The 12,579-nt window shown below is 35.1% G+C and overlaps 1 protein-coding gene across 1 annotated transcript; it reads right to left on the minus strand.

Annotated features, from left to right (window-relative positions):
- Nucleotides 1-232: 232 nt before the first annotated feature.
- LOC128213106 (dolichyl pyrophosphate Man9GlcNAc2 alpha-1,3-glucosyltransferase-like) lies at nt 233-11,774 on the minus strand. The gene is made up of 14 exons (XM_052918628.1): nt 11,352-11,774; nt 8,001-8,085; nt 7,389-7,478; nt 6,981-7,069; nt 6,582-6,670; nt 5,939-6,003; nt 5,456-5,638; nt 4,491-4,626; nt 3,959-4,044; nt 3,257-3,341; nt 3,010-3,080; nt 2,651-2,719; nt 2,248-2,404; nt 233-1,677 (listed from the first exon to the last, which is right to left on the minus strand). The coding sequence occupies exons 1-14, from the start codon at nt 11,431-11,433 to the stop codon at nt 1,360-1,362; spliced, it is 1,605 nt and encodes a 534-aa protein (XP_052774588.1). The 5' UTR covers nt 11,434-11,774; the 3' UTR covers nt 233-1,359.
- Nucleotides 11,775-12,579: the final 805 nt, after the last annotated feature.

Below are 12,579 nucleotides of genomic sequence, written 5' to 3' on the forward strand. Positions count from 1 at the left end.
CGCATTGTCATAACCAACATTTCAATCATCGGTCAATGTAATCAACCTTTATTTCATAAGAATGTAGATGATAACATTAATTGTCAATTCCAACAGACAGTGCTTTCATAGCACGGTAAATATGTTATGTAATAATTTAAAACATGACAGTAATTTCAAAGAATTACCAGGTGATCAGTTTTGGACACTCGTATTTCATGGAATATATACAACATGTATATCAACAAGCCAGTATTGGTTCAACTTTATGATCTGGTATATGTTAAATTTCACTAACATATATACTCAATTTAAAAGAATAAAATACAACTTTTAATTCCAAAAGGAAATAGTAATGCATAACTTTGCTGTTTTAACCTTCAAATGTTAACAATATATATTGCATTATTTCAACCATGAATGATTTAGTAAAATGTTTTGTACAAATAAACATGAAATAATATAAAACAATTCACTTTAATACGTACACAATAATACAAGCATCACATAAACAATGGGCCGTTCAGAACTTTTTTAACAGACGTTGTTAACGTCATCATTGTTAACTTTAAAATTGTTTCTGCACTGCATGTTGGATGGATATACATGTGATCTGCAGTATTTTTGAGTTTGAGACAACTATTTCAGCTGTACTTGTTTTATGCAAATTAGCAGCAAATATATGACCAAATCCTAAAACAGTTCACATTTTGAAGTTAACAAAGATGCCTTTAACAACGTTGTTAACTTTAACAAAGTTCTGAACAATTGGCCAATATCTGATATATTGATAATTGTATTCCCTGCTATGCACCAAAGGAAAATGTACACAATGCCGTTTAGTCTATACATTATATACTATGTAGACGTATGATACAATAACAATCATACCATTGCTTCACTACCAATCTATATCAAAGGACTTAAGGTCATAAGTTTTAATGCCTTCCTATAACACCATGTGTATCAGCACGTAGGGTCTTTGCCACCTTGTAATGAGGACAGGGTGCTGTAGAAAAGAGAGAGTGGGTGCTACAGGAAAAAAGGGCACATTCTGTCTGACGGTAAAGAATTTAAACATTATGATTTTCATATATAAAAAAATGTGTTAATAATATAAGTTTCAAATTACCATATACATCAAGTTTGTACAAATGTATACTTTTTCTTTTAAGTTTAAATCAAAACCAAAGAAATATTTCATTATTTTAAGCATTTCATGCTAAGAAAGCACAAGGGTGCACATGCTGGTCTCAATGAGGACAGAAGGGTACTACCAAAAAGGACAGGGTGCAGCATCCTGCCATAACTCTTTGGCTTAAAGCCTGAGCACTTACATAAAATGTACATAACCAGGGACAATGAAGGAATGTCCAAGCATTAATCATGCTTCTTTTTCCGTAACTTAAGTTTATTGGCCATACTCTTATGTTTAGTAGTGTTTTCCACTGTAGCTTTATTCATAGCTTTACTAACAGTCTTGCTATTTTTCCCATTGGCTGCCTTTGTCTTATGTGAATGGTGTACACTGATTCCTGCTGTAAACTGACAGTAGTGAAAGTATGCAGCAAACAGCAGGAAGTGAGCGCACGAGAACACGGAGATCACGAGCGGGAACAGGTCCGGGAGACCGGCCGGAGGAGGGAATATCACCAGGGCGAGACTCAGGAATACCTGGCCCACGCATGAGATACAGAACTGGAATAAAACATTGGACAAAATATTAAAATAAATTTACACTTATAAATTTAAAATTATGTTCATGATATGATAATGGTGGTAAAATGTATTCAAATAAAACAAACAGATAATTTGTAGCAATTTAACATACTCAACAAACATCAATCAAATAAAATTAAGTGCATAAAAGGCTTAATGGCAGTGTTTGAAGCAATTCTGAATTTTATAAAGCAGGGCCTGTATTAAAAAAATATCTTAAATCATTTGTTAATTTGTCAAAATCCAAAAATGTTCATGGTCAAAATTAAACAAAAAGTTATACATATTTTCTTATTCTTAACATTAAGTATATATTTTCAATTAAATCATTGAAAAAAGAAGTATTTCAGATATTATAATGGTAAGTTGTCACAGCATATCAAAAATGACTTAAGATGACTTAAGATGTTTTATGAATACCAGCCAAGGGCTTTCAGAATTTATAGCCAAATACTTGTGTTAGAAATTCAGACTCATTCATCCAACAGTCTTATGTCAATGACTGTTATGATCAAATAATTGCTTATACAGAAAGAATTATCCACTTACAGCCAGCTTTACAAATATGTTGACCCAGACTTGTGTGTCTGTGGGTGGGGCTGTGTCTGGGCGGATGGGATTGAAGGCGTTGAACAGGAGGGGATAGAGGAGCATGAAGGCTATGTACGGTACCAGCTGACCATCCTTAACCAGCAGAGGTAGCATGCTTTAATAGAAAGATATATGTTTTAGTCTGTACATGTACAAAAACATGGTTCTGTTAGTAATGAGAAACTTATTTCTATTAATGTTTAAACTTTGTCTGACTTGAAATTATTTTCCCTTACTTTTCATGATAAACTAATTCATATATGAGCAAGTTTCAATCCAAAGTTTAAATTGTAGAAAGTATTGTTTCAAACCTAGTGGATTGTTGTATGACATATCAGGCAAACTTAACAGATACACCTACCTGAATGTGGACACTTGCAAAAACCAGAAGCACCAAAATGGACAATCAGGTATCAATGTACACACTATTCTGAAACATGAAGACCATACATTCAGAATTTGACATCATTTACATGCATATTGAGAAGTACATGTATATTGTTCTTGTAAAAACTGATTTGAAACAATACATTGTACATGAGAACACCAGCAACAATTATTCATATAATGAATTTAAAGATAATATTAAATAGTTTAAAGTTAAACATTTGTGAGAAGCATAATATTATGATAGCAGAGTGATAACACAATTATCATTCATTTACATAGAAGTAGAAGAAAATTGGCGAAAATAAAGACATCTTGTGAGAGAAAACTTACAATGCTGGAATAAGAATGCTCTTTTCATGAACTTGGAATGAAAACAGGAAGAACACCAGAGATGAATTCACCTGTAATAAAAAAGATACAATAAAATAAGTGTTAAAAAGTATTAACGATTTCTTCAAAATGTGCATAGATCTAGAGAGTTAAGTTTGAACTTGTTACAAAGATTTTAATAATACAAAAGAACAAGGCATGAACAAACATATCTTAACTAGCTAAAACAATAACAAAGAGGACTTACCAGTGCATATCTGAACTTGGTGAATGAAGGTCTACACAGGAGATCTACAGACGAGGGGAGAAGGCACGCTCCTGTCACACAAAGGCTGTAAAGAACAGAAACTTTTCATTTTTCAATCATAGTCACATGTATAACTTCTTTTTGCAATACATGAAAGTAATAAAACAAGAACACTTCCAATGTTCAGTCATTTCCCTCAGTGGTTCAGGGGTCATACTCTAAAAATATTTTATCTAGAGTTATGGGACTTGCTATGTATGTCTGCACACTTGTGTTCCTCGTGAAAATGTGTTCCATGCTGCATACTCAAAACTTCAGCAGATTTTAAGTTATTGCCAACTTTTGAAAGTAGGTTGCCTGGTTACCACAGCAGTTAGTGCATTTGCTTATCACCAAGGCAACCCAGGTTTGATTCTCGGCCTGGGTGCATGCGAGTTTGGTTGGTGCTCACCAAGCTGGACAAGTAGGTTTTTTCTGGTTCTCCTAGTTCTCCAGGTCCCCTATAACACAAGACCACACTCTTGTGCAACATCGTGCCAATGAGAGTGATTTAGTGTAAGTTAACATAACTTTTTTCACAATCATAAAATAAATAAAGTTTAAACTAAAATGATAACAATGACACCTCTAACAATAAAACAGGCTTTCACAATACTGTGATTATTTTTTTAAGACAAAAAATTTAAAGAAACAAGAACAGACCACATTTTGAGTATCTGTTCCAGGGTCATCATCTGTTTCCACTTGATAAGCACAGACAAGGAGCACCACACATTGGCCACTTTGTCCTGGGGGGTAGCAAACAGGTTTATGTTACAAATAAAACATATCATTATCAAACAATATATATCTGTTTCCTTTGTTATAAAGATATAATGTAAATGTGGATGAGTAAGAATCCACTAAAGGCACCACTATACATAGACATCTTTTCCTGAGATGGAAATAAAACATTGTCATATTACAGACATTTACTTATTGTATTACAGGCATTCACTTATTGTGTCAAATGATTCATATACCTAATGACAATCATATAATATATTACATGTGTGACTAACTGTTATATGATATACATAAGACACTGACTGAGCCTTTCTACAGACAACCTTTGAATTCAATCAAAGATTTTGAAAATAATTACATTTAATTCAACATTAAGATCAAGCTGTAAAATTCACATTTATCTTGAATTCAGCACACTCAATAATACATGTAAGACTTTGCAGCTCACCTCAAACACTCCCCTAGCAAAAGGGAAGAGCCTGTTAAGAACCTGTTTGGCTGTGTCAAGGTCCAGGAGAAATGGTGCCCAGCAGGTAGCGAACGTGGCCAACACTGCCAAACCTATCTGTACAAGTCGCCAGAAGCTGCAATAAACATGAAGAAATGGGGGTTATAATATGTCAGAAAAGAGTAGGTCGAGAACACAATGAATTGGCCACCACTGAAAGACCTACGCCCTTATGAAAGTAGGTCATGTAGAAGTGTGGATTTAAACAGTATTACTTAACGATAAGACATAAATACAAAATCAATTTAATTTTCAATAAACAAGTTGATTTTATTGAAATAAATTATTCAAATAATTGAACAATGCAGAGGAAACACAGTGAAAATGCACGTTTTGGTTGAAATCACCAGTTATAACAAATGACAATGGACTTTCTTTGATCTGTATCTGGTTTATTTGATCTAGCAGGACAGTTTCCATTCATGAGAAAGTTACAGCCCGGACATGACCATCGATACACAATGTTCTTATATGCAGCATTCCAAAGTAAGCAAACACTTACTGTGATAGGGACAAGGGTCTTGCATGTAACACATTGTCTTGATATGTCAAACACATGTGGAAAGTTATTTTAAAATCTGTCCATACAAGAGAAAGTTACAGTATGGACACGACCACCTATACTCTTATGTCCTTATATGCAGCATTCCTTTGTATACAAACATTAAAGTCACTTTAGTGTTACCTTGACCTTAGGGGTAGGGACTTGTGCACGCGCCACACGTTCTTGGTATGTCAAACACATGTGGCAAGCAACTATTCCAATTGCAATTAAAATATATTAGACTTATTGGCAGATTCATAAACTGCTGCAAAATAAGAACTGGAGCTTAGAAAAGTAAAAGCGACCATTAAATGTATTACTAAAGCTGATTGAGGACACCTTTCATTTCAAATATGCCTACCCTCCTCTGCGAATGTCTCTTAAGCATGTTCCCAGCAGGAAACAGAAGAAAGGCATGGCGTGGTAGAGCTCCATCTGTTTGTAGTTGAGGGCCAGACAAAACAACACTGATCCCAGGACATCATGGTTCGTTGCCAGGCTAGTCACTGCCAGCAGGGCTAACCCTAGGCTCACACAGTTGTATCTTAGTTCTAGGTAAAGATAGTAAATCATAGAATGGAGAATGGAAGGTCACGTTTTTATACCTTTATTTGCTGAAGAATAAGGAAAATGGCATTTTTATTGGTTATATATTGTGTTATAATTACGACCACTTTTAAGTAGTTCTGAGCTTTTAAACTTTTGATATAGACTGTGTTAACCTTCATTATATGAGTGAGTATCCTAAACCTATAGTAGTCTTCTAATGTCTACCGTAGCAAGGAAGATGTAAATGAAGCTGCTTTAATATGTATACAGCCGCTACTGTTTAACATAAGGATACTGAAAATGCCCATAGTCAATCAGTATCAGCCCTGGGTACAGAAGCATCAACAGGTAGGACTTTACCTGAAACACAACCACAAGTTATTTGTACAACAGTTTTCATATGACAGGGTTAGAATTTAATCATATAATGCAAATTTTTAGCAGATAATTTATCTGATCATGGCAGTAAATAACATTACAATGCAAAGGCTGCAGCTTCACTTTAATATTATGTGCATCATTTTAAAAAACAACACAAAATAATTGTACTAAAATCCACTTGCTGTATTCTTTCAAGCATAGGCAAATTTCATGCAAATTTTACAAACATGCGAGTCTTAATTCGAGCCCTGTGTGATAACTATGTAAGTCTTTTTGATGTACAGTCAAAAAAGCTGTAAATGTAATTGAATTGGATGGACATGTACAATTGCCAAAGAAACAGTTTTTTTCTAAAGAGAATCTTACTGATTTTAGATAAAGCTTAAATATTTTATTATACTAGTATTACAGTAATCCAGAATCAAAGTCTGAGGTGAGCTATCAGATATTTTTCAAAGTAGCAATTTAAACAAGAATCATGAACTGATTTCAATACATTACCAGCATATGCCATATGCTGTTGAACTTAAGTACATGTACACATAGAAACTACTAACTGAGGCATCCTGGTCTGTGAGATGAGGTTTCCGTGCTGCAAACGTCCAATAAACAGCAGGAAAGAAGATGAAAACATCCACCAACAGCACTGCAACATTCACAACACTTGGCTTAGTTTAAGGTACTAAATAAAATTGAACGGTGAACATTGTACTGTAAATATTGTTTAACTTTTGTTAATTAAAATTCCAGATTGTATTTTTAAACTTTGTAAAGGAGTATTTTGTACAATATTTTAATACACAGATAGAACTAACTTTATTGTTGATCAATATTTTAATTTACAAATGAAAACAGACTTGTAAACAAAGTTTTAATGAAAATTACGACAATAATAATTTCATACACACACCTAGAGAAAACCAACTGAATAAAAAGGTACTTTTTAGCAATCTCACCAGAATATCTCATAAAGAGCTTGTGTTCATAACTCTCATAGCCACGTGAAATGTTCAAGGCCACCCAATCCGGCTTGAGGTACTTGGCTCTGAAGGTATGAAATGATATATATATATATATATATATATATATATAATGATCAACTATCTATCATAGCTGCTACTCAGGAGGGGATGAGATAGCAGACATGCTTTCCTTTAATTTTAAACAACATGCTTTTAATGAATGCAAATTTAAATTCAGATTAACCCTTTCCTTTATAGAAACACCCTTTTCTCCTCTATCCATACCCTCATAGATGTGCCTATTGCCATAGTTTGCATTAGACTTTAAGATGTACTTTTTATGGTAAAATTAATTATATTTGTATAATAAGAATGTCAACAGATTATAAAATTTCCACTTACACAAGCCCACATAAGTAGCTGTGGTACGCAGTTAAAGGGGGGTAATCCAGACCCCAGTACATCAGGTCATTCCGTGAAGAGTTCTTGTACCTGCACCATAAATCATTCTCAATTCACCTTGCAAAACAATGTCCTACATGAATTGCTTCATTTTTTTTTAAAGTTACATAAAATATCTTAATACGGTTAATCTCCAAAAGCTTTCAAGTTCAAAAACTAAAAATGTCATATAATTTATATATTAATATGTATTATAGCATTCTTTGATGCATTTTGAACAGTCAATTATTGACTTTTAATGATTATAACCATTCTCTCATTTTTCTTAAAAATAAACAAATATTGTATGAAAAAAATACTTTCATTGGCTGAGGTTTGTTCCTTAAAAGGCAAACACTGTTTATATCACACTTAAACTTATTTAGTAGGTCAAACATCTCGCCTTTGCCAAAATCAGTTTTCAACATCTATTTTTATTATTATAACATATTCATTGACCTGAAAAGAAAGAAAAAATGAAATTTAAGTTTAAGAACACATTTTTTTGCATGGAAATATGACCTTATTTGAACCAAATATTGCCCAGAAATGGCAACTCTGCCTGTCACATACCATTCTTGTACTGGGAGATTAACAGCAACCTCCTGCCAGTGTCTCTGAGCCTCATAATCTCCAAACATTGGGGGCTTTCCTGCACCTGGCAGATAGAACATAAACCAGATAGAACATAAACAATTCCACACATAGTCATGTTGTTGTCTTTTCCATGGAAATTTTTTCCATCAAATTCTCGATGTTAAACTACCAATTTGAAGGTATTGAACTAGATATATGGTGTTTCCAAGGTCAAAGTGTTGATTTGATGATGTCAATGGCGGATTCTGCGTTTTGATAACATGGAAAATATGAGTGAAATAGTGGATAGTGTTATGCATCTCGGGTTAAAATGGCAAAAATATTTGAGGGTTTGAAATGGCAAAAAATATACAATAAAGGCGCACATTTTCTTAAAAATGGATATTGTCATAGTATTACTCCAAGGTAGACATAAAATGTTGAGTAAAGTTGAGATTTGGCAAATATAGGGAAGTACAGGCACAGTTGGCTCCCTTCAAAAAAGATAAAAAGAATAATAGTATAAAAAATAATATTATTGTGATTCAGTACTTGTTACAGTTCCCCAATCATTATGTATAAGCCTGGGAATATTTTTGCCATTTTGATCATTCAATTATCTCCGTAAGAAATAGTCTATGTCTAATGTCACAGATGTTCAAAACAGGATTCTTAAGCATTTTCCATATAAGAAATGGTAAAAAAATCTGTCCCGGTACACTTTTTTGGACTTTGCACCAGTCAATTGAAACCACAACCCCCCAGGTCTGGAGGGAAAGCAAGGAAATATGTTTTTACCTCAGGGTGGCCCAGCAGTGCTGAGTGAATGCAATGGTTTTGTTTTTTGTGCAATAGTGGGGAATAGGCCGTGGCTTTATGCCAGGAAATGTTTGTTCTTTTAACGGGATTTGTCTGCGTTTTAGCCAATCTTTACAGAGTTTAACAAGATCAAAATGTAGGCTTTAAATATGTACATTATTATAGGCCTTACTTATGTCCCCGGGATGCGGTGTCTTTGTGCGAGGATTTTACCAGCAGATTGTCCCCTTAGGATGGTTATTTTACCTGGGATTGGCTGGACCAAAAGTCAAAACCCCCGCTATTCCCTGGACCTTGGGGGAGGGGGGCATGGTTACAATTGACTGATGCACTGGTATTAGCCTTAGGCTTAGGTCTAACTTTTATCAATTGGATAATTAATGATTAATTTGTCTTTGAAAAAAATGTCATGGTCAGGGGCGTAGCTTGACAAAAATATATGTGTAGGCCACGTTTTAGGGGGCCCGGGGGCATGCTCCCCATCCCCGGTAATTTTGCTGAGCTAGGTGATTGTAGGTGCATTTTGGTGTATATTTCCTTGTAAAAACATTAAAGAGAGCAACAATATCATTATGTTTTACCTCATATTAATTTTGTACATATTTTAGCTAAAGAAGACAGGCCATAGAAGTAAAACATTGAACATTTTATTAATTAAATTTCAATCAATATTAATGCCTTTTGTTGCCAAAATCTAAGTTAATCATGTGTATTTGCACAAACAATGCCATAATTATATAATGTCGCTTTCTACAGCACAGTTGACTTTCCGGGATCATTAAAAAAACTCTAGTTTCCGGCATTTTCGCGTCGCAAACACATTGATGACGCGGTCAACATCTTATGATCATGCTCTTGTGGTTGTGGATTAGGGCCAAGGATGACAACCTGTCGCTTTTCATTGTCGTTCGCAGGAAGTTTTTTATTCGTTTCATTCCACTAAACGACCTTTCACAAGAGGCTGATGTAGGTGGCAGAGTAAGAAGAACCTCGAATACATGTATTGTAAATATGCGCGGATAAAATACCTTGCTGGTCTACTTCGTGGTATCTTGCGGCTGCGATGCTCCATCTCACATTCCATTCTGTTTTAAATGTGTCAAATGTTTCGTGGCGATCAGGGGCCTAAGCAGCATAAATTAATGGCAGCATATCGTCCTGCAGAATTTCCAATTTTGAAGGCAATAAATGTTGTGCACTGTATCTGTCTTTGAAGACATTGTACAAGGTTATTCTGAAGTAGTCAGATGGTGTTTGCACCTCAGGATTTGCTCTGTTTCGCTGTCGACCAACTCTTCTTGGCATTGATGGTTGAATGTCGATGCCTGAGCTTATATCCGTTGCTTTCATGTACAGTCCATTTTACACATCAGGATCAGCACTCCAGTCATTGCACAATTTGACAATGATGTTTGTTTCTTCAACAGCGTGTAGTAGATCACTGCCTTCCTTCTGAAGAAGATTTGTCAGGTTCATGGTAGTACCCAATGTGTTGCGCCACTAAAAGTGAGATAATGAATTCAAAGCGCAGAACAGCGGGCAAATACTGGCCGGCCTTCTCGTCTCCGTCTTCATTAATAGTTTCAAGTGCGTGGACCACTAAGCGGAACGCATTTTGGAACGTTTCGAGTGCGTCCGCACGACTGAACCATCGTGTTTCACATAACAAGCGAAACTTAGTGCGCCGTAACATTTCCTCTTTCGTTGCGACTTCTCTAGAAAGCTTGTCCTGGAACGCTGCTAGACGATTTGCTGAATAATTGAACAAGAATCCAATGTCCTGAACTGTGTCCATCATAGTTTGGACACTCGGGTGGAAACTGGTACTGGAGGCATGATTGCCAAGTTCCTTCTAGCAATTGTTGTTTGGTATCTTCATCTATTAAAGTCAAAGGGAGACTATCGAAATCAGGATACAAAGGACTATGTTCTGCAATATTGGCACCAGATCATTTACAATTTCAAATAATAAAGCGCCCGCAACATTTTACCAAGCCGATTGGAAATGTTTAATTTACGGCGTAAACGCGCAGACTACTGGTATGCAACTTCCGATAAATTCTATACGGAACATTAATGCCGCGTGAAAATGTATTTTAGAGCAAAGGAAAATGATATATTTGCAATACCAGGTTTCCTATAAATTAAAGAGCATTTGTCGGAATTTCATAGTTTAGCCCCTCACCCTCCTAGTCATTCTAAAATGCCGTACAGGTTTTTTTTTAATGATGGTTAGCCTGGACCAGGCTAACCATCAGTAAAAAAAAAAGCCTGGACGGCATTTTAGAATGACTACTCACCCTCCTATGGCTTCAGTTTTTATTGCAGATATGGCATCTTTATTTTTTCGGTTTTTCTGAAATATGTGTAGGCCGCGGCCTACAGGAAGCTACGCCCCTGATAGTTACAGCAAATTATAAACTATAACATCGTCCATCAAATTTCCTTGCGATTGTTGCCTCAGTTATTACAAATCGCATTTTTAGTTTTGTCCGAAATTACATCAACTTGATCAAGCTATTTTCCTACCTGAATAGTCGCCCAAAGATACACACCATCTTGCCAAAACTGCTACAAGTGAAACCATGCATATTTTTGCAAATGTTAACATTTCTCTTTGCTAAAATATCTCTAAAGCTTTCATTTGTTATTCCACGTCTATTTTGATGGGAGCAGACAACAGAAATTTGAGTGCACATGTCAGCACAACGGTTACTTCCCTTCGCAGAAGATTCAAAGGAAAACATGCGCGGTTTTGATATTTTCACTGCATGCTAAGGAGTGAAAATTTCAATTGACATTAAGAATTACTTTAAAATCCATTGTAGCTACTTCCCCAAATTTAAACACACCACTTCAGAACCAGAAAATATTGCCAAAACCTGTTGTAAAAAAGTTGTAAATGGTTACAAATTAAGTTCATTAATTAATTTCAATATATCCTCCGCTCACGGGAGATTTGACCACAATAGAAATGAGCCTTAATTTTTTTTAAGTAACTCCTAAAACAAAACTTCTGAAAATGGTCGAATCATTTAGTTAAAACTACTCTGACGTACTGCAGCTGTGAATGGATAAGGAAAAACATCTATTTCGGGTTTGTAAAAGAATACGCGTATACAAATTAAACACACGGATTGCAAAAAAGAGGGCTTGTTTAACCACAAATTAGCAATGAAGTGCGCAAGCTTCAACTACGAACGAATATTTTCCACACAGCACATGGTTAAATTGGGTAAAAAGATTTTTGAACAGTAGAACTGAAATTCCTTTCACGTGTGGATCTTTCCCGCCTTAAAGTAAATTTTGTCTGCTCAGCGGTTTTATGGACAGTGCATTTCCAGCTTGACTTCGAACGTGTTACACTATGCAAGATGAAATCGGCAATAGTAGTGACCTGTATTTGTTAACCAAAGTGCATATGTCAGATATTATGCCAAGACTAACATTATTTTTTTTTGTTTGACGATTAAGAAATGTCATATATTTCCTTATTTATAAATAGCTGTCGCGTCAAACTATCTGAAAACAACGTCATTATCTTTTTCAGAAAAGATAATTTGCGGATATCGACTAAGCTTGTAAGATGATAATAATCCCACCATTGACTCACACAAGTCGGAACGTGTGTATTTATTAAAGCCTTTGATCATTTAAAAAAAAATAATGTTGAGTCCTATTGATGGTATAACGATCTGATTCTTTGAGGCTATTCCGACATTCGCTTCCATGCAAAATAGTTGGAATAATAATTTTT

The sequence above is a fragment of the Mya arenaria genome, chromosome 13 (genome assembly GCF_026914265.1).
Source record: "Mya arenaria isolate MELC-2E11 chromosome 13, ASM2691426v1".
NCBI lineage: Eukaryota > Metazoa > Mollusca > Bivalvia > Myida > Myidae > Mya > Mya arenaria.